At 36.6% G+C, this 27166-nt stretch overlaps 3 protein-coding genes across 12 annotated transcripts; 1 reads left to right on the top strand and 2 right to left on the bottom strand.

Annotated features, from left to right (window-relative positions):
* The first annotated feature begins 1772 nt into the window (after nt 1-1772).
* On the top strand, nt 1773-11486 carry homeza (homeobox and leucine zipper encoding a). The gene is made up of 2 exons (XM_007258049.4): nt 1773-1941; nt 8118-11486. Exon 2 carries the CDS (start codon nt 8143-8145, stop codon nt 10045-10047), a length of 1905 nt encoding a protein of 634 aa, XP_007258111.3. The 5' UTR covers nt 1773-1941; nt 8118-8142; the 3' UTR covers nt 10048-11486.
* A 532-nt stretch (nt 11487-12018) lies between these two features.
* LOC111194295 (RING finger protein 212B) lies at nt 12019-21898 on the bottom strand. Of its 10 annotated transcripts, none has more exons than XM_049482800.1 (13): nt 21763-21898; nt 20490-20637; nt 19864-19916; nt 19365-19439; nt 18772-18878; nt 18017-18077; nt 15504-15532; nt 15274-15350; nt 15149-15173; nt 14618-14678; nt 14408-14468; nt 12469-12499; nt 12019-12370 (listed from the first exon to the last, which is right to left on the bottom strand). In XM_049482800.1, the coding sequence occupies exons 2-13, from the start codon at nt 20587-20589 to the stop codon at nt 12286-12288; spliced, it is 765 nt and encodes a 254-aa protein (XP_049338757.1). In that variant the 5' UTR covers nt 20590-20637; nt 21763-21898; the 3' UTR covers nt 12019-12285. The 10 variants fall into 10 exon arrangements, with proteins under 10 accessions (XP_049338757.1, XP_049338760.1, XP_049338758.1 ...); XM_049482803.1 differs by having other exon boundaries at nt 20490-20549; nt 21763-21893; XM_049482801.1 differs by lacking the exon at nt 21763-21898 and adding an exon at nt 21199-21335.
* Nucleotides 21899-22651: 753 nt separating this feature from the next.
* On the bottom strand, nt 22652-26010 carry LOC103043766 (zona pellucida sperm-binding protein 3). Its single transcript, XM_007258050.4, has 10 exons — nt 25924-26010; nt 25664-25842; nt 25013-25113; nt 24828-24919; nt 24366-24546; nt 24185-24290; nt 24029-24117; nt 23864-23955; nt 23249-23326; nt 22652-23165 (listed from the first exon to the last, which is right to left on the bottom strand). The coding sequence occupies exons 1-9, from the start codon at nt 25985-25987 to the stop codon at nt 23280-23282; spliced, it is 951 nt and encodes a 316-aa protein (XP_007258112.3). The 5' UTR covers nt 25988-26010; the 3' UTR covers nt 22652-23165; nt 23249-23279.
* Nucleotides 26011-27166: the final 1156 nt, after the last annotated feature.

The raw sequence follows: 27166 nt of genomic DNA on the forward strand, positions 1-27166 counted from the left end.
TATGCATACCAGTTAGTTAGTGCTACACAATTCATTTTAGCATTAACACCACAGTGTGCTTATGCTCAGTAATTACATTGTGAATGTGTATTGTCTTATACCAAACATGTCATACTACAACATTTTTTTGCATTCATTCATTTTCCTCCCTTTTTTTTACCTTTTTGCACCAAAGGTGCTTGTCTGTTTTTAAGGACAGTTATTATTATTTTAATAATAATATTATTTTATATTAATTATTGGTATGTAATTGCTTCCCAATACAGTGCAGGTTGATTAAGCATTTATACATTGTATTTAGAGTGAAATGCTTTTTTTTCCTTGTGTAATTTATTCTAAACTAGCTTGAGTTGCAGTTATTTTTAAAAGAGCATTATCATTTTTTTCTAGCTTAACTTATGAACCCTTATGTGCATTTGTGGTTCTTAGCTGGTCTGTGTGTTCTCTTTTATGTTCTGAAAACCATATATCTTAAATAATATTGCTTTTAATAAATGTATAACTCTTAAAGTTTGTAGATGCATTGTTTAAATAAAACCCTTTTGAAAAAAAGTGAAACGTTTACATTTTTCTCACATTTTGGTTGCTTCATTTTAGATCTACTGAATTAGTGTACTAGAGCAAAATTACAATACTTACTATCACATCTTTTGGGCAAGTAATCACACTATATTAAACCATTTCACCTTTGCCAAAAACATCTTGATGATCCCCAGGACTTTGGGTTAATATTATTTGGACTGACGTGACAAAAGTGGAACTTTTTTCCCCATTACATCTGGCATAAAACTAACACATAATTAAAAAAAAGAACATCATACTGAACATAAAGCATGGTGGTCTGGGGCTGCTTTGCTGCTTCAGGGTCTGGACAACTTGCTGTAATAGATGGAACCAGTTCTGCAGCAGGACAATGATCCAAAGCACATAAACAAGTCCACCTCTGAATAGCTTAAAAAAAAATAAATGAAGGTTTTGGAGTGGCCTAGTCAAAGTCTGACTGAGATGCTATGGCATGATTTTAAACAGGCGGTTCATGCTGGAAAATCCTCCAATGTGGCTGAATTAAAACAATGCTGTAAAGAAGAGTGGACCAAAATTCCTGCACAGAGATTCAGCCTGGTAATGAATGAATGAACGTAGCCTAAAGCCCTATCCGGATGGAATTACTTTCTCAGGGGGTCCTGGGGTAATTTTCTCTTTTATGGGGGGTCCTCTGCTATTTTATTCCCATCCGTAATGACCATGTATGGTTTTTTTGTTTTGTTTTGTTTTTTTACAGTTTTTCACTGAACTCTGTGGTCCTCCGGTAATTTTAGTCCCGTCCGGATGCACATCTAATAAAATAGCTATTTGTCCACTGCCACGTACCGTAATCACACTTTGGGGTGTGTTTCCACAGAGATCCACGTAAACACAACAGCGAGTGGAAATGGAGGAGCTACTGAATGCGATGTCATGTGACCAAGAAAGCCTAAAAACTCACTGGTCCTTCTGTTTTTTCATTTGCAATCTGGATGCAAGAGTTTTATCACTGAGTAGAGAAATATTTTTCACAGACATTAGTGGATCTAAAATGAAGCAACAAAAATGTTATAAAAAATTTAAGTTTTTGCTTTATTTCAAAAGGATGTAATTAATAATTTAATTACTTTGGTGATTAGTTAGTCTATCTTCTCTTCCCTTAAGTAGGTTTATCAGGAATCCCCCCCAAATAATAACCCCACTGCCCCCTCCTCCTGCTCCTCCTGCAGGACGGAGGGCTGGAGGGAGGATTGGAGGATTGAGCTGCTGCTGCTTCCTGTCCTCCTGATCCTCCGCCTAGCCTCGGTCTGGCCGGACAGAGGAAAACACTTCGGGCTTTTCTAGAACAAAAGCCTGAGCGGAGCAGAGGGAGACTTGTGTGAAGAGGAGTCGGCGGCTGTGGGAGCTTTAAAAGTGGTGGGTAGACTGGAATTAGCGGCTGGTTATGTGTAAACTTGCCTGTAAACTGTAGTAGACGGAGTGGAGAGTGGAGTTTGGGAGAGAGTAGTTCGGCTGTATTTTGGAGGAGTCGCTGGAAATGTGCTGGTCTGGCTTAAAGGGAGCGTAGTACAGTCGGGCTGGAGCCGTTTTCCTTAAGCTCGAAGTTTAGGAGGCTAAAATGAACAAAAACGGAGAACGTGTTTAAAAGTTAGTGCCTTGTTTCGCTGTCGAGTCGAAGAAAGTTTGGTTTTGTAGCGTAGTGAAGCGTGGAACTCATTCTGACTGATCCAGGTCCAGGCGGTAAAAATCCGCTTCAGGATTTCGTTCCAGTTGAGTGAAACGCTTGGCTGCTGCGGAGCCGCTGAGGCAGTTGGAAGGAAATCCTGGGGTGGATTATTACGCCTGGATTTGAGTTGGGAGAGCCGAGTCTGAACACTTAGCTAGAGCTGTTAATACCCCACAGAAGGGCAAGCAAGTGAACAGCGAGGGAGAGAAGGGGGCAGTAGTGGTAGTAGTATTGTTGTTGTTGTTATGGACATTGTTGTTGGACAACGGCCCGTTTAAATCGAAACCCTTCAATAATAATAATACGGTAACTAAGTAGATAGCAAGTGTACGTTACTTACTAGTGAACTAGTTAGTTAGTTAGTTAGGTAGTTAACTAACTAACTTGTACGCTAGACCAAGCCAAGACGCGACACCACAAACAGAGGAGTCGGACCCGAGTCCGAGTCCAAATAAACGAACTTTGAATCAACTTTGATTTTTCCAACGTTGATCTAATTATTAATATTATACTAGTCATACGTTACAATTGATTCACAGAGAATTTAGTCTCTCTTATCTGTAATTACAAATCCCGATAACAGATATATACCATTTACTTTATTACTAGTAGGAAAACAAAGTATAGGTCAACATTCTGTAATTGGCTTATTAGCTAGAACAAATGCTAATTAATTTTGTGGTTTACACTCGTAGAAATATGCATTTAGGATGTGTGCAGTTTTAGTTCTCTCTATATAGTATTATTTTTATATAATTTTTAACTGGTTATAAAAAATATTAATGGTTAAGCATATCTGAAACTACAATTTCAGCTAGTAAAAGTAATTATTATATAGGTATCTGTGAAACGGTTTTACTAATCAAATAATTTAATGTAATTCAATGGTAACATGTGATTAGTCATTATATTAAAGTTTGTGATTCTGGTTATATTACTAGTCAGAGTAGATTTAAAGATCTGAAAGAAAATATGATATTAATTGTCAATTTTACATCAAATCTTTGAAATTAGTCAATATGTGTAACCACTGCAGAACAGAGATCTGTAATTGTAGTTAATAGTGATTAATCTATCGCGGGGTCATTTTAGGCTAAAACATCTTTTGAGTCGGTTTTCGATTCTTCAGAGCCAGGAATCGAGTCATTCGAGTCATCGAATCTTTGTGGAGTCGACTCGCAGCCTGTAGTGCGCGCAGGCATCGTAGCTAGCTTTGTGTAGGCTAGCAGCCATGAAGCTCCACTGGCGTCAGCTTTAAAGACTTTAGCCCTGAGCTGCTTTAGGAGGATCAAACTTCGCCTTTTGTTAGAAGATAAGTCAGATATAATGTGTGGGCTGACGAGGCCTTAGACTGCTGCAAAACAGAATAAAATTACATTTAGTTTGAAGTGAAAGTAGATGGAAGTTATTGTGCTGTTTGGCTGCTGCTGATTCAGCTGAATCAATGTGTTGCCCTGTATTCAGATGGAAATGCTGGAAAACTCCCTTTAAATCCGGAAATCTTTAAATTTAGAGACCCCTAAATCCTCAGGGTAATCAGTGTCTGCTGACAGAGTAATGTTTTTAGGTGATTCCCTAAAAACATTAGTTTCATTAGTTTGTGTAGAATTAGTTTAAAACTACTTTGGCAGGTAGTTATAGTAAACGTCTTGGGTTTATTTTAGGTTGTATCTAGTAAAAGAATGAGCTGTCCATCTGCCTGTGATCCTGGTGGAATGGCATGCTTCTTCTCAAGTACACTAAGATGGCCTCTCTGGTTGGGACTGCCCTGCACTTGGTAAAGATCACCCAATCCAGCCAAGCAACCATTACAGCCCCTCCTCCATCCTTCACTGTGAGAGTGGATGTGTACAAAACACTCAGAAAAAGAAACAACATAATAATTTAAATGATAACAATTGATAACGGCAACAATAATATTAATAACAATGATAATGACCTTTTTTTTTTTTAAGTCGTAAGAGCTTAGACCCATTTTTGAATATTGATACACATTTCAGCATTAAATCAATTAAGTTCATCTATGTTTTGAACTTATATTATTATTACAGAGTGTAAATATTGTACTGTAAATACTGGGACTGTAAATATTTTAAATTTAAAATCTTATTTAAAGCAGCAATACTGTTAGGTTCCTGGACTTTTTTCTATCAATAACAGCTATTTTTGGTTTCCTGAACAACGATAGTACTGCTAATTTTGCTGATACAAGAGCTACTGCAAACGTTGAGGCACCAGAATGCATTATTAAACCAACGAAATGCAGATCCATCCACTCTGAAAAGAGATGCATGTTACAATGCATGTTCCAAAAGTACTTTTTAACATGCGTTGTGTAGTTACATATTCTTACCAAAAACATACGCACTGTAACTTTAACATAAGACACAACAACAATTTCATATGTTATATTTAATAATTTTTTCTCAAAATAATGTCAGAACCATTCATATGGAATGTAAAACAGTTAATAAATGTATGTTGATTGTTAAAATGGTTGAAACAAAGCTGTAAAAGCAAATAGTACACTTTTAAAATTAGCTAGTTTTATCTCCAGCACTAACCCATCTCTCCTACGTTCTGTAAATGAGATGAATGAACACAGATTCACACCTGTAATGATGCTCCCAGGATGTTTGGTATGCGTCACTTAAGAACTGCTTTAAAAAACTTTACACATCTTTAAAAGGTTCTGTGACGCATATGGTCACCATGGGCACAAAACCATAACAAGAGGAGAAGGAATAACTGTGAAATACTGCACAACCAAAAACCTGTGATATTTTATTGCAGTTATCATACTGTAAATTTATTTTTTATCTGTGTATTGGCAGTAAATCTAATTGGATAAACAAAATAATGAATTTTAGATAAAGTAAACTAAAAGCTGCAAGATACATCTGATGTTTTCAGATTTGTTTAAACATTAAATAACAACTATAACCTTTTAAATTAAATAATTTTGTTTTAGTTCATAAATTAAAATTTCACAGTTTAGGAGCACAACAAAAAGGCACAGATGCTGTTTTACAAGCCCATTTACAATCCTGCCTTTTGTTCCTACAATAAAATGAGCTGTTAGCTTCATGAATAATTTAACAAGCTCTGCTTTGACTGGCTGGTTTACAGTGAAGTGGCAGAGCCGTTCACACAGATCAGTTTTATCACCGTAACAAGAACATCTATAGTATTTCTTTTAGGATTACTTCTGCCCATGGTAGCCTTACTGGAAAGTGCTGATATTCTTTCAGCTAGCTGAATGGTCTTACCTGGAATGCTGCTAAGGTAGAGTTAGCTTTTAGCCTAGTGTTGTTACCTCACTCCCATTCCCCACTCTTGTTCTCCCTTGTAACATATTGGCATTGTAACAACTACTGGTTATGAGGTGTGGGTCATGTAGCAGCTAGATGTTTGTGTATTTTGTTATATATTATGATTCCTGCATGCTCACTAGTGTTAATAGTAGTGTAAATTAGTGTCTCTAAAAATTACTGACAACTAAAGTTTAATAGCACCATATTCTTAGGAAGCGTACTTTGCTCTCTCTTAAATAACTACACATGTTCAACCAGGGGAACATCTTAGAAAGTTTTAAAATATACTTGCTAGGACTAGACAATAATTCAATACAAATATATATTGCAATAGAAAATAATGGTGACATGAGTTCAGAACCTATTTCTGATACTTCAATATACATTATTTCTTGCTACTGAAGTTCATTACAAGGCGCGTTTCATTAACTGATTTTTGTACAGACATTTGTTGTGAGCGTTACTGTACGTTTTTTTTCTCTGCATTTTATATTGTTTATATTAGCATCAGAATATTGCATCAACTAAAAGTAAACAATATTGTTATGTAAATTCTGGCCACATCAGCTAGCTGTACCTGCACTTAAATGTCATAAAAAAGTTGGCTTAAAAGACCATTTAAAAATAGATCTATTTGTAAATAAGTAAATATGGAGTGTTCTAAAATGCTCACATTTATGAAGAATGTTCTTTATCTTCATTTTTTCAAAATGCTGTTAGTTGTGCTATTTCAAAGTAGAGGGAAATACTAAATAAACACAATGTCGGAACATTTGAACGGGAAAGTTTTGTTTTCTGCACTAGCCACCAGTGGTAATAAAGCAGAACTGAGCATTACGCCTAATGCTTAGATTTGCTGGTTATTTTGCATATCCTAAATTTAAAATGTGTGTCAGGTCTATTTAAAAAGCCTATTTAAATCTCCTAGCTGTTGGCAGAAAGTACGTGGGGAAGTACGTGTTTGGGAAGACTGCAGTGAGGCAAGTGTTCTGTGGTAGAAGTTCCTGTCAAAGAAGCTCTTTTGCTCTTCCTAGGGTGGTCCTGATGAAAGCCAGTTTCATCATAACATTTTTGATAGTCCTTTTGACTGCACTTGAGGATACTTTTAAAGTTCTTGACATGTTTCAGATTGACTGACTTTTTATTTCTATTTTTTTTCTTTAATTTAGTTGAGTAGTTCTCTACTTTGGACTGGTACTATACGCTGAATTAAAAAAAATAAACTAATGATTTTACATGTGCTCTGGTATTCATGTGCTATGTGATTTTGATTTGTGTTTAGTTTCAGTTAAAATAATATTTTTAGTTCTATGCCAAGATTTTAATTCCTAAATGATTTTACGTTTTAAATTTAATAATATGAAAAAAATATTTCCAGGGAAATTAAATAGAAGTGACTATATATTACAAGAACTTAAACTGGAGAAATGTTTTGTAGGTGTTATTAGCGTTTCTTAATTTAACTACCAAAACCACTGACATGGGTATTTGTACAGTGACAGTTATTGTAATTTCACTTCTGTAGATCTTCTCAGTGTGTGGATAATTAAGGACAAATTTAAGGAGTTTAATAAAATGTAAAGGAATAATCGTTCCAGATTTACCTGTTTTTTTACACAGTGCATCCATTTTCAAAGGCTCAAAAGAATTATGAAATGCAGATTATTTGTATTACTCTGATTTAAATCATTTGTGTTACATGTTATAAATATAAATAATATAAATAATGTTTGAGGTTAATTGACTACCTTTGGCATTTAAGCGCAGTCCATTTCTTTTACTGTTTGTTTTTGGTCATCGTTCATAAGTTCAGTAAAGGGCTACTCCATCAGTTCATAGAATTTTGACTGAATCTGAGCAGAAATGTAGATTTATACAGAATTGATCCGGCAACTTCTAACAGCAGTGGCATCATCTATAAACAGCAGTGACCCAGTTCCTTTGGCAGCAGTACATGCCCATGCTGTAACACTGCCTCCACCATGTTTGATTCCCTCTCCATAATTAAGTTAATCTTTGATTAATCTGTCCAAGGACCCAGAACTGCATAGGTTTTTTTTAGGATGTTTCCAGCAGAGTGTTATCTAAGTGTTACCAATGGTGCTGTAGTTTTAATCTTAAAATAGGGCTGGACAGTAATACAATATCAATATTTATCACTTTATAAAATTTAAGACATTAATTAATTATTAATCTTTAACATGGATTTTACTTCACTAATATCTAAAGCCTAAGAAAAAGTCTGTCCATTTAATCCAGGTGCCTTTTTTTTTTATTTCCTGGTTATTTACATTTATTGCATCAATTATTATATGCCAGTTTATTGGTATGAAATTGCTCTCTTAGTTAAACATCAGCTACTAGAATCTTAAAAGACCTGCAAGATGATTGTTATAAAGGGTATTTGTTTTTAATAATATGCTTTAAAAACATTGTTTTGTTTACACCAGTTACACCATTACATGTAACATGGAAGCCACTAGGCTTGTTTTTGTGTTAAGCTAAATTCTTTGCCAAACACATTAAACCCTTTTTGTTCTTTCTTCTTTTAGAAATCATCTTCCCTGAGTGTCCCTAATGGAACTGCACAGTGACCATGACATTAGGGTTACCTCCTCTGGAGGGTCACTGGCAAAGAAAGGTCAAGCCAAGAAGGTCAGCAGTCCACACCATCTTAAGTCGCCCAGCCATCTTAACACCAACGGAAAGGCAAACATGAGCCCTTTGAATCACAAGCTTAAAATGACCAATGGCAGCACGAAAGGAGGCAGTTCGGTGAGCTTCAGTACCAATAGTAACTCGGTGGTATGTCTTCCTTTGGTATCAGAGGGACTAAAGCTTGTGTGGACGCAGTCGGATCAGACGAAAGAGCTGGACACTATACCTGAGCTGGTACAGGCCTTCAATGTCTTCCCTTACCCAACATCCCAAGAAGTGGGCGCGCTGGCTCAGGTTTGTGGACTTCCGCTGGATAAAGTCAAAGTGTGGTTCATGGTGCAGCGCATAAAATACGGCATCAGTTGGGCTTCTGAAGACATCGAGGAGACGCGCTGTAAGCTGGCAACTCCCAGTGAACTGGGACATGAAGAAAAGAAGAAGAGAAGGAAGTCTGGTTGTGACGACCTGAAAGAAATTGAGGAGAATTATGATGGAGTGGATTCTGTGCCTAGTTCGCCACGCAAAAAACTAAAAAAGAATCCCCCAGAATTAGCTACATATCTCACTTCACCTCTTTCTCCTCAGAAGAACTCTGTAAATAGTTGTCCTGTGGACATGCCTGCTGCTGCTACACCATCAGCTGCCTCGTCTAGTTCTAGTGCCCTTGAGTCAACCCTCAGATCTCCTCAAAAGCATGGACGATACAAAAAATCCAAAGCCCAGATTGCAGCTTTGCGCAAAAGCTTCCTGCTAGAAAACTGGCCATCTGAGGCAGAACTGCAACGTCTGCAACAGGAAACAAATCTGACTCGCAACGAAATACGTAAATGGTTCAGCGACAGCCGCTACCAGCTACGAACTGGACGAGCAATTCCAGGATTAATAGCTCCTGTTTCTCACGAAGAGCTGGAACCTCCGCAGCTGCAGCCTCTGTCTCTGGTGACTGAAAAACAGAAAAGTAGTGTTACTGTGAAAGGAGGAGCTCGCAGTAAGAAAGCACAGAAAAATCTCTCACGCAGTTCTCAATTTTTCCAGGCTTTCTTATCAAACACACTTGAGGCATTTGGAGAAGGGGACGCAGAACACAGTGAGACGGAAGTAGCAAAAGAAGACGATGACGACGACATTCCCAACGATGACGAAGAAGTGGAAAGTGAACATGAAAGTGAGGCACCTGAAACTGAGGCACTGTCAGAGGCACAGTCAGTGTCCACTTCCTCTTCCCGCAAGCCTAAATCATCTCAAAGCACAGTTTCAAAGTCTTTAAAGAAGTCTCCACATGCTTCAAAAGCTGTTGGAGGACGTGTGAGAAAAACCAAGGAGCAACTGGATATACTGAAGGAATACTTCTTGCGATCCCCGTGGCCGAAAGGTGACGACCTGACGCAGCTGGGGGAACTAACAACTTTGCCACGAGCTGACATTACTCAGTGGTTTGGAGACACTCGGTATGCTGTGAAGAACGGGCAGTTACGGTGGGTGAGCGGAAATGTCCGTGACCACATACTTTCTGAGATCGGCGCCCAACAAAACTCGAGCGGTGGAGCAGAATCCAGCGGTGCCAGTGGAATACCCAAGAGGGAGGGCAGCCGCAAACGCAAGTCCAACGGCGTAAGCAGTGCCTCAAAAGTACCAAAGTCAGGGTCAGACTCTTCAGACAAGCATCCTTTGGAGGCGTATTATCAGCAGACAGGTGCATTACAGGAGAAGGACCTGGATGCCCTCTGCAGAAAGTCAAAGATGAGCTATCAGCAGGTGCGAGACTGGTTTGCGGCTAAGGACACTGAAACTCAAGATCTGGAGCACAGTAGCACTGATGACTAAAACTGAATGGTTACGTTTTTTTTTTAGCTTTGTATTTACTGTACTGTCTAGCGAGGAGGAAAAAGGTTTATTATTTAGATTACTAAATTCTCTCTGATTCTCCCACTTTCCCATTATCCCTTCTTCCCCTTTTAACTATCTCAGAGTAACCCTTCCTTTCATCTCTGTATCTTATGTTTAGCACTCAGTACAGTGGTTGTTCATCCTTTTTGGTGGATCTCCCCTCTTACTCAGAGCCAAACTATAATTAGTTTCCATTCTAACTTCTTAGAAATATATGCAAATCGTTACTCCTTCTATAGGTACGGTAGTTGTTGGTAAATTGTTGATTTGTAGAGAACACTGTGTAAGGCCTGTGTAAAACTGCTTGAGGGCTTATTTAACACTGTGGTGATCCATTCCTTCACAAAGAAAATCTGACTAAACCAATGACTGCATATAAACATGGATGCCGTGGTTCCATTTATTTTACTTCTAAAGAAAATAAAGCCAGTAATAATAATGATTTCTGGGGATTAGCATGTGACTAATTGTTCATTGAATTAAACACTTGCTGGCATGCTTATAAGCAGTCATTGAACTAAACCAATATCCAGATACCTCACTCAGCTTGCACTTGAATGTTTATTTAGGGGGTTTACACTGTTCAACTACTCAAAGTACCAGAATGTGTTTTCACTTTTTAAAACAGTTACTTTCATTTGACACATTTCAGTTGTATTTATTGACTATGAATGAGTGGCAGATACTATGCTGATGTCAAACACTGGAAAAGACACTAATTCAGAGGCAGCCTGAAGATCTTTACCAAAGTAAACAGCAAAAAGAAAACATACATAGGATAGAAGATACATAAGTTCCCATGAAATTAGGGGGAGGCCAGTATTTCCATTCGGGACAGTTAGAAGAGCAACATGTACATTTTCCATGGTTTTAACTTTTTTACATTTGTGCACCCATTGTGGGGCTGGGTATAAATTTTAACTGTTTTTTTAAACAGTTCAAGTGGATTCTAAAAATCTTGTGGTATATTTTAACTGGGTTGGACTGGGTTTCCCAAAATTATTTTAGTACAAATATCACAGTTAAATGGTAAATGATGAAAGTTTTGGAAAGCTCAGGCCATAAAGTATTTATTCAAGATGCTTTATGCTTCACTTCAAAGTTTAAAATTAAGCATTTTTGTGTTTTAAGCCATAATAGATTGTGCCTTAGAATGTATATCTTTTTTTCCAAGAACAGGTTTTCAGGAGAAAATGTCTGTTCTGTCTTATTTTTGTAACGTAGTGCTTATAGGTGAAAAAATAATACACTGAACCAATTTAAGATATAAGGTAGACACTTTCTGTCTGCCATATTTAGATTATATTAACAGCAGGCTCTAATGGAAACCACTGGATTGAATGCTTCATGAAATAAAATTATTTGGTTTGTTAAAATGTGTTGTACGTTGTCATATGTACCGCTAAGATCACCATGGACATAAACAAAAAAAAGTTCTGTTGGACAGAAGCTGTTTAGGGAGGAGTGAACAACAGTTAATCGCTTCACGAGAACCTGCAAGAAAGATTTCCAGTCAGTCATTTCACGTCTGCGGAAGAGCCTCTTTTAGTCCCTTTTGTATGTGGTTCTAGATTGGATAAGTATCCGTTTGTGGGTGTGCTATGGAAATGTGGAGGCTTAGATCAGATTTCACACATCGTTACTGTAATTTGTGTAATTATGAACTGTATAGATAAATGATTTTAGGGATGCAACTAATGTATCAATACTGGTTGGTTCACTTCTTGGTTACCCTTAGTTCACCAATGGGAAAATTTGACAAAAATCGCAGAAAAATAAACAATACATAAATAAATAAAAATTTCTTTTGGCAAAACACATGACCAGGCAAAAACAATATTACTGTAACATTCACTGAGGCAAAGCTCAGAATGCAGAATTTTTGTTGGTCAAAAATATATCAAAAAAGATATTTCACTGCAATGTTTAATGAAAACAAACATTGAAACAGTTTTTCAGAGCTTTTTCTGCTACAGCTGCTGACACATATTAACCAACATTGCACATAGTATAAAAATAAAAGTGAACATGTTTTCGTAATTTTGTTTAAATTGCTGTGTAACCATTAACAACATTTTAATGTTAAATTCAAAAGGCAAAACTGCCGTGCTGTTGTCTACAGAAAGAACTGATGGTAATCAGTTTTATTTTTTAACATCTTTGTAAGATACCTATTTACACATTCCATGGCTGAGGTGACTGAAGTGTTGGCCTAGACAAAAGCTGAAACTGGAAAATGTTTGGGGTTATGTGGTCTGATCTAAAGCAATAAAAAATGGAAAAAGAGGACTTTAGTAAGATTTTTACTAAACCTTAATTTTAAAGTGGACATATTTAGTTCAGCAATATCAAACTTACCTCAAGGGTGTGCTGGCTGAGCTGGGTGTCCCTAATGATACGAAAAGTTGCTCATTACACTGTTTATGTTTACATTAGTTAACATCAGTATTACAATTTAATTAAACTGTTAGACATTTTGGCCATCATTGATATATACAGTTAGGCCTGAATATATTTTGACAGTGACACAATATTCATGATTTGGGCTCTGCATGCCGCCACACTGGATTTGAAAAAAAAGAAATCCTATAAAGCATTTGGGAATGCCTTTACTGCATGCATTTCTGCAGCTTTTTCTTCAGTTGCTGGTTTGTGGATCTTTCCACCTTTTAGTTTTGTCTTAAGCAAGTGAAATGGCTGGTGACTGATTTGGCCACTGCAGAATACGCTACTTTTTTGCTTTAAAGAACTCCTGGGTTGCTTTTGCAGTATGTTTTGGGTCATTGTCCATCTGCAATGTTAAGTACTTTATTGGAAGCCATGCAAGCCTATGCCATCACCATATTTTACAGAGGATATTGTGTGCTTTGTGTTGAGGTACACCAAGCCTTCTCCATACTTTCTTCTTCCCAACATTTTGATACAGGGCTGATCTTTGTCTCAACTGTCTAAAGGATGCTGTTTCAGAACTGGACTGGCTTCTTAAGATGTTTTTGATAACGTTAAATGTGGCCTATCTATTAATGATTTAGACCTTGTGGAAAACCCTTTGTATTTCATCTTATAAAGTCTTCTTCTCTTTATGGTAGACTGACATACTGCACTATATTGTGGGTTTACATCAATAGCTTTCAAATTCAAACGCTACATTTGAAATCATCCCCAGACCTTTTACATGCTTAACTAGTGATGGATTAACGAGAGAATAGCCCATGCAGTCCGTAAAATAGCTTTTGACATTTTTTCAAATTACTTTTGAGCCCCTGAAATGAGGAGGCTTTGTAGAAAAAACTCTTGAATTTAACCTGAACATCTGCATCTCATTTAATTGATTTCAAATCCATTGTGGTGGTATAAAGAGCCCGAATTATAAAGACGTGTCACTGTGCAAATAACCTGATAAATGCTATTACACGCAGAGCATAAAAGAGACAAAAATATCGACCAATGGCTAATGGCAGTCCTGGATGGTTGGCGTCCAACACAGTTTGTTCCAAATAACAGAACCCAATGTATGATAAGTTTTAACATTTTCCCTCAGTCTATCTTGAATGATTGTCTTTGTTTAACCCATAGACTGTATATAGCTGGACAGAGCATCGTCTCTTAAAAGTGAAGCCACCACAGGTCGGGCGCCCCCTGCTGTTCGGCTACAGAAAGCTGTGTAAATCCACCCATCCCCATAGGTTTCAATGGAAAAACAGACAACTTTCAATCACGTTTTTTTCTAATATACTGTAATTCTACCTCCATTATTTAAATGTAACAGCTAGTGTAACCTCTGCTTATATTGTCAAATTTTTATATCCCCACAGAATTCGGTTTTTAAAACTTTATTCGGCTCTATTCAAAAAAGGTGTGGTTATGGTAAAAGGGCTGCTTATGGGCGGGACCAATTACAGACCGTCAGCTCCGCTCCGCCCCGCTCTGCAGTCTGTGACCGCGAGGCAGCCCTCAGGGGCGGGGTTATTTAAATGAGTAGGCGTCTCTCCACAGCCTTTCTCCCTCCTCTGGTCTCTACTGCGCAGACTCTGGTCTCTGAATCGCCAAAATGGCGGAAGATTTTGGCTTCATTTTCATTGAATGAATGGGAACGGCGACACGGCGTCCATCTTTATATACAGTCTATGGTTTAACCCTGCTTATCCCCACTAGATTATTAATGTGAACAAAAAACTGTTGTGTGTAGTGCCACATGTTTATATGATGTCCTTTAAATTCTACAGTAAACATACAAATGTGTGGTTATTTGCAAACAATGTCTGGTGCTACCTTTCAACATGTAATCAATACTCACTGAATCCATGCTCGTGCAGGGAACTCAGTGTGGAGACAGGGGTGGCTGTTTCTGGTGGAGTCTGTCACATATAGAAATAAGCATGTGCATAGATATGAATTTTAAAAAACCTACAGGTATTTAAAGAAATATTTATTAAACGAGAGATAATGAATTAAAGTGTGGTTTAGATGTGTGAATATTCTGGGAAAGATTATTTAAGATACAAACCGCCCTGACAGGTCTAGAGTTTCGAAACCTCTCCATTGTATCACCAGAACTTGGGTTGCTGCTGAGTGAACAATAACAAATAAATGATCTGTCCTGTCCTGTTTTACCAATACATACACTGATCAGTCCTAATATTAACACACCGTCCTCATTTCTACACTTAATGTCCATTTCTTCAGCTTCACTAAGCACATAGGAGCACACTGTAGTTCTATAATTACAGACTGTAGTCATGTATCTGTTTTTCTGCATCAACAAGAAATATCCAGCCAACAATGTCCTGTGTGCGAAGTGTTTAAAAACTTCAGCAGCACTGCTGTTTGATCCACTTGTACTGGCACAACACACATTAATACAATAATCAATAAAATAATAAAATAATTAGAGCTTCTATATACTCAGTGGAGCTTATCAAATGGACAATGAGTGCAGAAACAAGGAAGCAGTATTAAAGTTACAGCTGATCGGTATACTAAATGATATGTTTGGATAATTTAAGAAACATATGGATTGGCTAACTGGACTGTCTACCTCACAGTTCTGGATCGAGGAGTGACTGTAAGAAAGAAATGAGAGAGTTTAGATGCTATGTTAAAAAATGATATGTTTCCTTCTATTTATTATTTTATTCATTTATTCAAACCGCACATGATTACCTGGGGCTGTAACACCCACTGGTAGCGTCATTCTGAGACCACCTCTAGAACAGGCAAAAGGACTGACAACATGATTCCTTAATTAGGCAACATGAACCAATATTAAGCATATAAACTATGAACAGAAATGGCATATTATTATAAATGAGCATGGGCATTTAGTTTATATAAGCAAAACCACTTTTTAATGTATATCTTCATTAAAATGAACAAAAACTAATGTTGTTTACCTATTAGCTTGAACGTCCCCAGGTGATGTCTATGGGAAAAGACAGGTAAAAGGGACAGACTATTAAAGTGACAGATTCAACAACATTACATGGTAATGCTTCACTTTGAATGGTCCTTTGTAAATGTTTAAAAAAATGCTGTAGATTTTTTTTTATTTCATTGTTTTATCACCTTATCTAAGTGGTGGAGTTTCAATTTGGAAAAAAAAATTGTAGCATCACTACCTACTGGAATACTAATAGTAATAGTAATGCATTTTAATGGCTGTAGGGTGGTAGCAGATTTTCACTCCTAACATTTCGTAACACAAAAGGACATTAGGGGAAACACATTTCCGGAAATAACCATAACAATTTGCCTGCATAAACAAGTTTACAGTGCTTCTAGAATTGAACCCCTGCATAGAACTGATTAGAAATGGAAACAGATCCCCATATCATTCCAAAAACTAGAAAAACAGAACCTACACAGGCGTTGGTCATACTGTGTTGTGTAGTTCTCACAAATGGTAAAGTGGCTTGCAAAACATTAATTCTTTTTCACATTTTGTCACAACACAGTAGTAGCACATAATTGTGAAGTGGATAGAAAATAATACATGGTTTTGAAAATTTAAATCAAACAAAAATCTAAAAAGTGACAACCCCTCTGAAACCCCTAAATAAAATCCAGTGCAATCAACTGCCTTCAGAAGTTACTTAATTAGTTAATAGTCCAGCTGTGTGTAATAAATCTTTTGTAACAGAGCGAGCAAGGAGAGCAGCCAAGAGGCCCATGGTCACTCAGCTCAGGTGGGAGAATCTGTCGTCAGGAAAACTATAAATCATGTACTCCACAAATCTAGCCTTTATAGAACGTGTACGTGTGGCTGAAAAGTAACACTGCTTATCATCCTGAACACACCATCCCTACATGGATCAGCATGAAACATGGTGGTGGCAGCATCATGCTGTAGAGATGCTTTTCTTCAGCAGGGGGAAGGAAGATGGTCAGAGTTGATGGGAAGATGGGTGGAGCAAATACAGTAAATACAGCAATCCTGGAAGAAAACCTGTTGGAGGCTACAAAAGACTTGGGACGGGGAAGGAGATTCACCTTCCAGCAAGACAGTGACCCTAAACATACAGCCAGAGCTAAAGTGGAATGGTTTAGATCAAAGACTATTCATGTACACTATTCAAAAATTGCTGTTGAGCTGAGCTTGAACTATTTTGCCAAGAAGAATGGGCAAATATTTCAGTCTCTAGATGTGCAAAGCTAGTAGAGACATACCCACGTCAAATGTTTTTAGATTTTATTTAATTAAACTTTTAAAACCAATATTTTTTTTGTTCCACAATTATGTTCTACTTTGTTTTAGTCTATCACTTAAAATCCCCAAATTACGTGGCAAATTACAAATACTTTGCAAGCCACTGTATTGTGCTTGCAACGGCAAAGACAAAGACAACCTGACTGCAAATTAGTGTACAATTAATTTTTTCAGCTTTTATTTTAAAGTAAAATCATGTATATAAACTGAAGTCATGTATTTTAATCAGGAGGATGGCAAGCAGGCGTGACTTGTCTATTTTAGAAAGCCCTACCATTTTATTCTTCAAAGTTTAGTCTTCTCCACACAAGCTGTGATTCAATGCCTAGGCTGGAGTCAAGGTAGGGCAGGCCCCTGGTAGGACTATCCTATGAATACTCCTTCTTAGTAGCCTATTGTTACACATATGGAATAGTATAATGAAGTCTCATTATGACCCCATGCTTAAAGATCACATGGTGACACTGTTGCTTTTTCATTTCTTCACATAAATAATTTATAAATAAATTTAAGAGATGCACCAATGTGGGAATTCTGGGCAGATACTGATATTACACATATATATCTGCTGATGCCTGTGTTGGTTCAATATATGCATTTATAGCTTACAGAGAGACTAGACATCCCAGTGTAACTTCAGAACTTATAAAATAATAAACGTAATAAAATAAAATGTATTTTAAAGTAGATTGGCCAGTTTCAGCCAATATGATTATCATGGCCAGCATCGATTGGTCCTGTTCAGCATACAATAAATACATCATTAAGTATTGGTTTGTAATATTGGCCAAATTGGCCGATGCCCATGATTCTGATTATCGGCCAATACCAATAAAATTCTGATATCATTGTGCATCCTTAATCATTTTAAAACATTTAAAATCTGCTAAATCTGCTCCAGAGACTAAATGTATATGAGCAAATAATTGTGGGTAACCGAGCAGCCTAGGCTTTGGAACACAGCTACAAGTTTATGGAAGTGTGCTATGCCTCAGGCAAAGATCCTGAGAAAAGTGTCTTTGACTATCATAAGGCTGAGAAACAATTACAAAATACTTTTCACATTTTCATATCTAGTTTTAGGATTGTAGGTCACAGTTTTGAAAATGCATTGTAAAAAAAAAAAAAAAAAAGCACAATTTGAGACATAAAATATACACAGAAAAACACAAACACACTGTACAAACAGAACTGTTTTACCCTCCACTGAGAAAGAGGCTTCTTCAGTTCAGTGTTTTCCTTCTTGAGTTCTGACACCTGCCTAAACAGTCAGATTAGCATATATTACAAGTAAGAAGCAATAAAATGGAACCAAATAACTTCTCTGTAGCACAAACAGGAACCAATCAGGAGATCAGACATAATCTGCCTAGCTTTGCTGATGTTTCCAAATGACGTCTGGGCATAGCATTGGAAATACTGATTTATTTTACAAGATACAAGATATAAAATATAGATAGGTCTTTTTTATGGGTTGTTTGTATGAAAATAGTTTTAGAGGAAGGAAATACAACAGAGTACAGTGTTGTGCAAATTATACCACAGATCTGTTGTAATTAAATGATCAGCATATTAATAATAAATATCTATGACTAAGATACACAGATATATATTTAATATTAAAATATATGGCATTGTGTGTTATAATGTTACAAACAAATATTAATCCTTTATCATTATACTTTAAAGTTTCATCATACCAAATCATACATTACAATTTTTCTTAAGCATATAGTTTTTTAATCACATTTCCCAGCCCACTTTCTAAATGTGAACAAGCTAGTTTTTTACTGTAGTTATCCATTTGTAATCATTCATTCAGCAATCAATCATTGATTCAATGCCCGCTTTATTTGGCATCTATTGATCTGCCTTATCATGTACTAAATTAAACTCATTACAGTCAGACTACAATCTTTACTTTTACCTCTATAGGAAAAAGTAAGTTACTGCACCTGTAGCATTGCTCTCTGATTTCTTTCAACCTTCTTTCCAGCTCAGCACATTTTTGTTTGTGGAAGGCTATGACCCTTTCTTTCTGCTTCTTCTGAAACAATGCAATCTGAAATGAAAATATCGTAAAGTTGAAATGAAAGTGATAGCCAATGCCTCCTGAAGGTCTGTTAATTTACTAAAGAAGCAAAAACTATAATACATCATGGAACATACACGATTTACATAAACATTCACAAAAGCCGCACTGCACAATGATCCCAGAGAATCCTTTTCTTAGTGGAACAGGTGCTCTAAAAGATCTGGATATTATTGATATACCTTTCTAATGTCACAGATATTTATTTAAGCATTATATTTATATTATATATACTTTATAAAATCTTTAAAATCCATTTAAAGCAGTGACTTATTCGATTACAGATACAGTACTATCAGTCAGTGTGTTAAACACCTGGATTGGGTGATCTGATAACAATTTTACACAAAAGCCCAAAAAAGAGCCAGATTTTATGTTGAGAAATTGTAGTGCAGACGCTTTTGTATATCTTAATTAATTTTATAGCAGACATTTAAACATTTTTTAGATTAGGACCTGTGCAATGTGTTCCAGACGGGTCTGAATGAGGTTCACTGGGTCCATAAAGAACATCTTTTCCTGAGGTTTCATCTTCAGCATGCACAACACAGAGAATGCAGAGTGAAAAGAAATTAAAAAAAAAAAAATAGCAAATGCATTCAGCCATCTAAAACTATTATACTACATATGAAATATTATATTGTAATGCATACAACAACATAATTTGTTACACATTTATCAGCTTGACCATTAAATAAACATGAAGAAAAACATATTTCAATAATGACTATGAGTTTGACCTTGAAGAAATATGTTAATTTTACTTATGTTATCAAAATATTGACTTCTCTCAATAGTTTTAATGGAGAAACTAAACATATTCACTCCAAATAAATAGATGTTCAGCTTGTCTTTAAGTTCTTAGGATCAAATTTACTAAAAATGCATCATCAACAATTTCCAGCCATTTATTTTTTTTAATTTATAGTAAATTAATTATGACTGTTTAACCTACCTTGTCTGATATGGGCAGGTAGTTGCAGGTAGCTTGGCACACAGTGCAGCGACCTGTGGAACCCATTAGAAATGTGTAAAGTCACAGCTGTATATTATATATGTGCCCTTTCTTCCCTTCATTAAAACAAAAGTTCTACACAAACTCAGTGTTTCTCAGTCATGGTACTGAAGGCATCATGACCTGCACATTTTAGTGGATTCCCTGCTTTATCACACCCACTGTAACTCTAAAGGGCTTGGTAATTAGCTAATTAGTTCAGTCAGATTGGTTTGCCATCAGGATCAGGATTGAGAACAATTAAATGAATGTAAAAGATGTCCCAAAATAGAAATGTAAATTATTTTGGCATAGCTGACATAATGAGAGTTTAGTACATGGAGGTGAAAGCTTTTTAAGTAAATTTACACATGGATCCTGTGCAACGTTACTAATTTTCGAGTGTTTGTTTAAATATTTAGTTTCTTCATATGTTATGTACTGGTTTTAATTTAAGAAAATAAAACAAAACATTATCAACGTTTGTCTTTACAAATGAGTACAAATAGTCAAATACATAGAGCATTTTTATGGTACATTTAATATTAGTTAGCCAAGCTAAGCCAAGCCAAGTTTTCTTCACTTACTTGGATGGATGCAGCTCTCACAGAGTATATGGCCACAACTTGTCACAGCAAACTTCTTCCCTTTTCTCAAGAAACAGTTATTACAGTGAAACCAGTCCATTTCTCCTCACAGAATTCAGCTCAGGGGTGTTTTACAGGCAGAGGCTGACTGAAAAAAACACGGAATAAAAACAACTACTGAGGCAGTAACTAATAACCAAAGTTAGCTAACTAACCAGCTAAAACCAGTAACATTAGTTAGCTGGCTAGCTATAAGATGCTAATGAACAGTTATGGTTAACGTTAGCTAACTAACAATTAGCTAACTAACAATTAGCTTGCTAACTACCCAAATATCTAATGACTAGCGGTAAAAAACAGTAACATTAGTTAGCTGGCTAGCTATAAGACGCTAAGTAACTGTGGCAGTAATATTAAGCTGGCTGTTAGACAAGGAGGTGAAGGAGATTTATGTTTCTCTTATTCAGTGATACTATAGCCTACTAGAGTAAGCTCGTTAAACAATATGTGTCATATTTTGAGCAAATGTATACCCCACTCACGTTTAGCGAACAAGTTAGCATTAGCATTTTCCCCTGAGTTTTCCCTTTCACCTTTAATTCCACCTTAAATGTGGCAGCTTGACCAGTAGGTTTAGTTAAGCTAAAGTTAGCAACCAGTTCTATTTTTTTCTCACTCAGTTTTACTAGAGCCTGCAGGAGAGTCATACATTTAACTTATCTCACTGATGTTTAGCGAGTTTTCCGTTCCACCTTAAATGCGGCGGCTGTTAACTAGCTAGCTAGCTAGTAAGAATACATGAAAATAAATCCAAACATTTTTATAGTAAATTTAAAGCCCTATTTAAGAGGTTTTCTGACTCCTTGCGTGTAAGTGTTTGAGAATTATGTAAAATGTATATTTAAATTACATATACTCTAATGTTATTAAATAATTGTGATAACATTAATGTAACTGTTGGGTTAATTATCCTACAGCAAAATTACATGTACGCACTTATTTTTTTTAAAATAATGCTATTTTCTGTTACCTCTACAGTTAGAAAAACAAATACCACTTGGTTTATTAAATAAAATTAAAATGTTAAGTGATTTTTAGGGCTGAAAGTACAAAGTGGCAAAACCAGCAACATAGTTAGCTTGCTAGCTATAAGATGCTAACTATCCGTAACAGTTAGCTATGTTACCTAACAATTAGCTAACTAGCCAAATATCTAATGTTTAGCTATACAGCAGATCCTATTTAGTAATGTGTACCATTTAGTAATGTGTACCATTTATTAATTGATCCTATAAAATGAAATCTTCTGAGATCGGAACAGTGCAATAAAATTGGTCCCTCCCGTTGCACTCATACATGCTCCAGCATTTCAGAAACAGCAGTGCTTTGGCAAGCTTCTTTTATTTGTGGGAAGCAGCTTTCACCTTAAATACAATGTGTGTAGATTCCGAGCCCCAACCATTCAAAACCTTTAAATAAATGTTTATTTAATGTTAGAATTTTAACATTAATCAATTAGGCATTATTAAATTAAAGGTAGTTAAAAAAATATTCAAATGTTCTCTGCTATCAGGCAAGGCATGTGATTTGATTCAATAGCATCATTTAGAAAACTTTCCAGTTTCAAATGCTAAATATTGTAATCATTGGAAGTTGACACCAAGTGGCCAGCAACAGTAATTCAGTTTGCAGATTTGATTGCCCTTGATAGACAATTAACCCCTTGAACCCCAGGGCTCAATTAGTAACTACAAGTGGCAATCACTGACCAAATTATTTGAATTAATGATTCTTCAAAGATTGATTCAGTGAGTCATGGACTCGATCCGTTCCACTGCAATTCAATCCAATTTGATTATTTTATTCAATAATAACTATATTATGTTACTGTCCACTTTATTAGACACTACTACATAGGTGCAGGGTGGATAGCTTAGGTTGGTGGACTATTCAGTCCAGCAGCAAAACTTAAGTATTTAAAAACTCCTGCAGCACTGCTATATCTGATCCACTCATACCAGCACAACACACACATCAACACTTCATACAACACCCCCCCCCCACCCCCCCAGCCTAATCAGTGCTAAACTGGTGACTTACTCCACAACCAACCTAAATGTTTAGAGACTCAGTTTGAATGCCACAACCAGTACACCCACAGATCAGTTGAATTAGATGTTTGATTTATTGAATACAAACATTCCTCAAACTAGAAAATCTGTATTATACAATTAGGCTAGCTATTAGAGAATAGTTTAGGACAACATTGGCTTCATCTAAATGGTGGAGGGGAATGAAGAGGAGCACTGGGAAAAAGAGGAAAATAATAGAAAGAAAAAAATTGAATAGAAAAAAATGAATAGAAAAAAAAACTTGGCATAACAGACAACTTAGTCATATTTTACAGCAACATTTCAAGCTGTATTAAAATGATTTAAAGCAATCATTACAAAAAAAAAATAATAATAATAATCACATAAATGAGCTTACAGAGGCAACAATTCCAACAGTCTCTGGAATCACTAGAGTTTAAAAAAAAAAATATTGTAGGACAAATCCCGCACTGGACCGCCTGCTCTACAGTAACTTAAGTTACAGAGATGTGGAAACATCCTTCAGTTACACTAGGATTAACGACAGGCCCCCACCCCAGAGTCTCCTAGGACAGCACCAATCCTTAAAAGAAAGTAAACACCACATTAGAATTTAAATAATGACAACTGTTAAGTAAATAAAGGCTAAATAAGCACAAACCATACCTGGTCACATGCATCAGCTGTTATCCAGTGATTAATCCGTGATGGTAAGTGGCCCAAGTACAACAGGGTGAGCTATACCTGGATATTTAACAAGCATTGGTCTTCATATCAAAGAATCAACAAGCAGTTTAGAGACAATCAACAATGAATTGTAGATATATTACATAGTGAATATATGTTCCTCCTGCTGCTACTGGATGCAGTGAACCACCATGTAATTTTACATAAATTTGACAATATTGTCTTCAGGGTTTCATTCTGAGAACAGCAGGGTTCTTCATGTACAATAATGACATTGCTTCATCTATAACTAACCTGAGCATAAGTCTAAGAGCTAATCCTGCATTCAAGTACTAGTGGGAAAAACCTACTTTCCCTTTAATTATGAGCACATGCTGAATTTTGTTAATGGAGTGAAAAGAGTTCATTTGATATAGGCAGAATTCCCATGAATAGTGTTCAGCATAACCATACAAAACACTGATGGGTTCTGAGTATGTATTGTGAATGTGTGACACTTATCTATACTACATGCTCAAAAAGTAGTGAGTAGAACACAATTGAAAGAAACTAATGACAATTAGCATGCAAGAATGCCTTTTTCAAAGCACCGACCTCTGTTTAATTCTCTTTTATTTCTTGTTCGGCACTGTGTGTCACAGCAAGCGCAAAGACCACTCTCCAAAACATTGTCGAGGAGCTCCCATCTACAGAAAAGAACTCCCATCATTACCTGCTGTGTGGAAATTTCACTTACATGCACAACTTTATTTCACTCACCTTCCATTGTTTTTGTCATAATGACAAGCTTTCCTGCCATTGTCCAGACCTTTGGGGTCCCAAGCTACTAGTTTACAGTGAATGTAGACCTGAGCAGATAAAATGAAGCTTTAGCTACAGTTTTTAGCTGATTCGCACTTTTCACTGCATACTTACATCTTCTCCAAGAGCAAATTTGAAGGCTTGGAGATACATTCTGATTTCAGATGGGTTTCGTCTGGGCAAGAACCTGGAATTACTCTTCTTGCTTTCTATCAGACATCTGAGAATCAGAGGACACGTCAGTCTCCACAGCTGTTCCTAATATGCTGGTCAAGAAGCCATAATGAGCACATACCCCTTGTTTGCAATTATGGGGTAAATTTTGTTGCTTTGTTCCAGCTCTGGGGTCGTGGAGGCCACACACTCTTCCAGCAGCAGAACCAGGGGCTGATGAGCCTGTTGCTCAACAGCAGCAGCGATTGAGATTAGTGAGCCCAGGGGGAACGTAGTTGATGTGGCCACACCACTAAAGTCCTCTGCAAACAAATAAATAACCTTTAATGAACATGGTTAGTCAGATAATGGAGAACTGAGCTGACATCGGTCAGGCAATAATGTGAGCAAGATCCTTCATGTTCTGTCTAAAATCCTTCAGGACTGTTTTTAAAGTATACAATAGTATGAAAATTGATTACCTTAGTGTATGATTGTTTAAAATATCCTTTATGTGTCAATAACTAATAAAATCAACTAACATAACCAAGACAACACTGAACTACACCAGAATTACTGATACAGTAACATTTATAGTCAACACCTTTCATGAAGTTCATATGGAAGACCAGGTCCCCCTTTCCATTGGTAAGGAAGAGCATTGGATCATACATAGGCGGCCTCCAGTCTGCAGGCCTGAAAGAAGTAATACATTAAGATTGACAACTACAAAAAAAACAAATCAAGGCTTAATCCCCGTCTGGGGAAACACTTTAATGTATTCCTCACCTTTCATAAACACAGACAATAGGAGAGAAGAAGCCGGAAGGGTTTTTGGTTGAAGGCTCTGTTGACAGTTCATTCTCAAACACAATCTCATCTTCAGTCACCTATAACAGAGAACAAAACCCAAGACTTGTAGGTATATTCTACAAAATGATAAAAATGTACTTACACTTTTGCACAATTTAATTATTGCAGAATACATTTGTGTCAAGACAACCTTATTGCCAATCATTTTTCTCTCCCTTAGGATAAGAGAGACTATATAAACACACAAATAGGCAGCAGCCTATGGAGCATGACTACGTACACACTGGTGGTGAGTGAAAATGGGAGGACACACCCAATATGCGAATAGCAAATGGGCAAAAACCCCTGCCTAATTGCTCAGTAGAACGAGTTTAACTAAAGAGTCAAACTGAGCATGTGCAGAGTAGTTGGCTTGGCCTCAACTAGGGTTCACCTACAGTTTGTAAATTTTGCCAACAGATTATTTAGTAAGGTCAAACTTTTAACAAGAAACCTAATAATGTTAGTTGAGGCAATTAGTTTGCTATAGTTTACAGTGCAATTTAATATTTATCGTTCAGCTGACTTAAACACATTTTTAATTTTTGTTTTTCACAGTGCATGTGTACTAAATTCAGAGACTCTCACCAGTCTCCTGAAACTGCAGTCATCAAACCTTGCATAAAATATGGCCTCTGCCCCCCCAGGTCTGACTGATATACTGGAGGGAAGGCAGCTCCCCAGCCGGAGGAACCAGGGGTCAGTCAGAGACTGGGAGTCAGTCCATCTCACCGAGACAGAGCTTCTGCCACAGTCCACAGACACTTCTGAGGAAACAAAGAGAAACAGGTTCAGATTAATATAAAACAAACACTACCTTTAGAACCGAAACCATTAGACCGGGTTACCTCCTCGAACCCGGATCAGAGAGAGCACACTCAGTACCAACACACTTCCCACACAGAAAGCCATTATACTGGATTAGTGCGCTGCACTGTGGGAGGGATTTATACCCTCTGTTAGGCCCAGCTAAATAAACTACCGGCAGCTGCAGCTCAAACCTTCATTAGCTTAATGAGGAGGGGAGGTGGCACAGCGCCCCATACTGATCACTCTCAGTATAAGGTTTACTATTAACAGTCATGTACACTGCCTGACCAAAAAAAAAGATGCCACCTGGATTTAACTAATGCTGACCATGCACTACACGACTTTGAAAAGACTCAGAAAATACTTTAAACAGACTAAAGTCTGACACCCTCTTACATCTTAAGACAAGACACAGACTTTTTACTCACATACTAAGATTTTGCAAAGACTGGAGATCACTAGCTGCAAGATGGCAACTAGATTCTTTCTGAAATTATTTCCCATCATGCTTCTGGTGAAGTTTACATACAATACAGATTACATATTAAGTTACAAATAATGTTTAAATTAACAGTGTGATTTATCAGAGACTCACAACTTTTGTCCCCATTAACAGTTTATTTTTCCTACCACACTGTTAGTTCTTAATATTTTTTCATAAAATACATTTTGTGTCCCCCCCACACCCTTTTTATTTGCTACAACCTTGTACAACAAAGAATCACAGTTTCACTGCTATACACAATAAAACAAACAATAAAGAACATTATTCTTGCAATTTTAGTACTTCAAGTAGTTTATTGTAATTTGTTGTACTCCGGTACTGTAAGTAAAAATACAGTACTGTGTTCTCTATTTTTTTTACAGAAAGCAGGTTGAGGTTCTCAAAGTAAAAGGTTTTTTTTGTTTAGATTAGCTTGATCTCTGATAGCGCAGAGCCTCTATCGCTCTGGCTTTAGTGATAATGTAATTGTAATGTACAATTGTAACGAGTTACAAAGTAGCACATAAAATTGTATCAGAGTAAAAGTATTAAACTCATTCAAAATATGTAGTGAAGTAAAAGAAGCAGATGAAAAAAAATATATATATATTCAAGTAGATACACATACAGTGTAGATACAGTAGTGAAGCAGTACTTCATTACATTACCGATTGTGAAAACCTCACACTAGACCTAAAGCAGTTTGGACTGTGTCTCTCCACTCTTCCTCCAGACTCTGCTCCCTTGATTTCCAAATGAAATGTAAAATTTACTGATGATCAGTGATGGTTTGGAGA

Source organism: Astyanax mexicanus, chromosome 8, assembly GCF_023375975.1.
Source record: "Astyanax mexicanus isolate ESR-SI-001 chromosome 8, AstMex3_surface, whole genome shotgun sequence".
Taxonomy (NCBI): Eukaryota; Metazoa; Chordata; class Actinopteri; order Characiformes; family Acestrorhamphidae; genus Astyanax; species Astyanax mexicanus.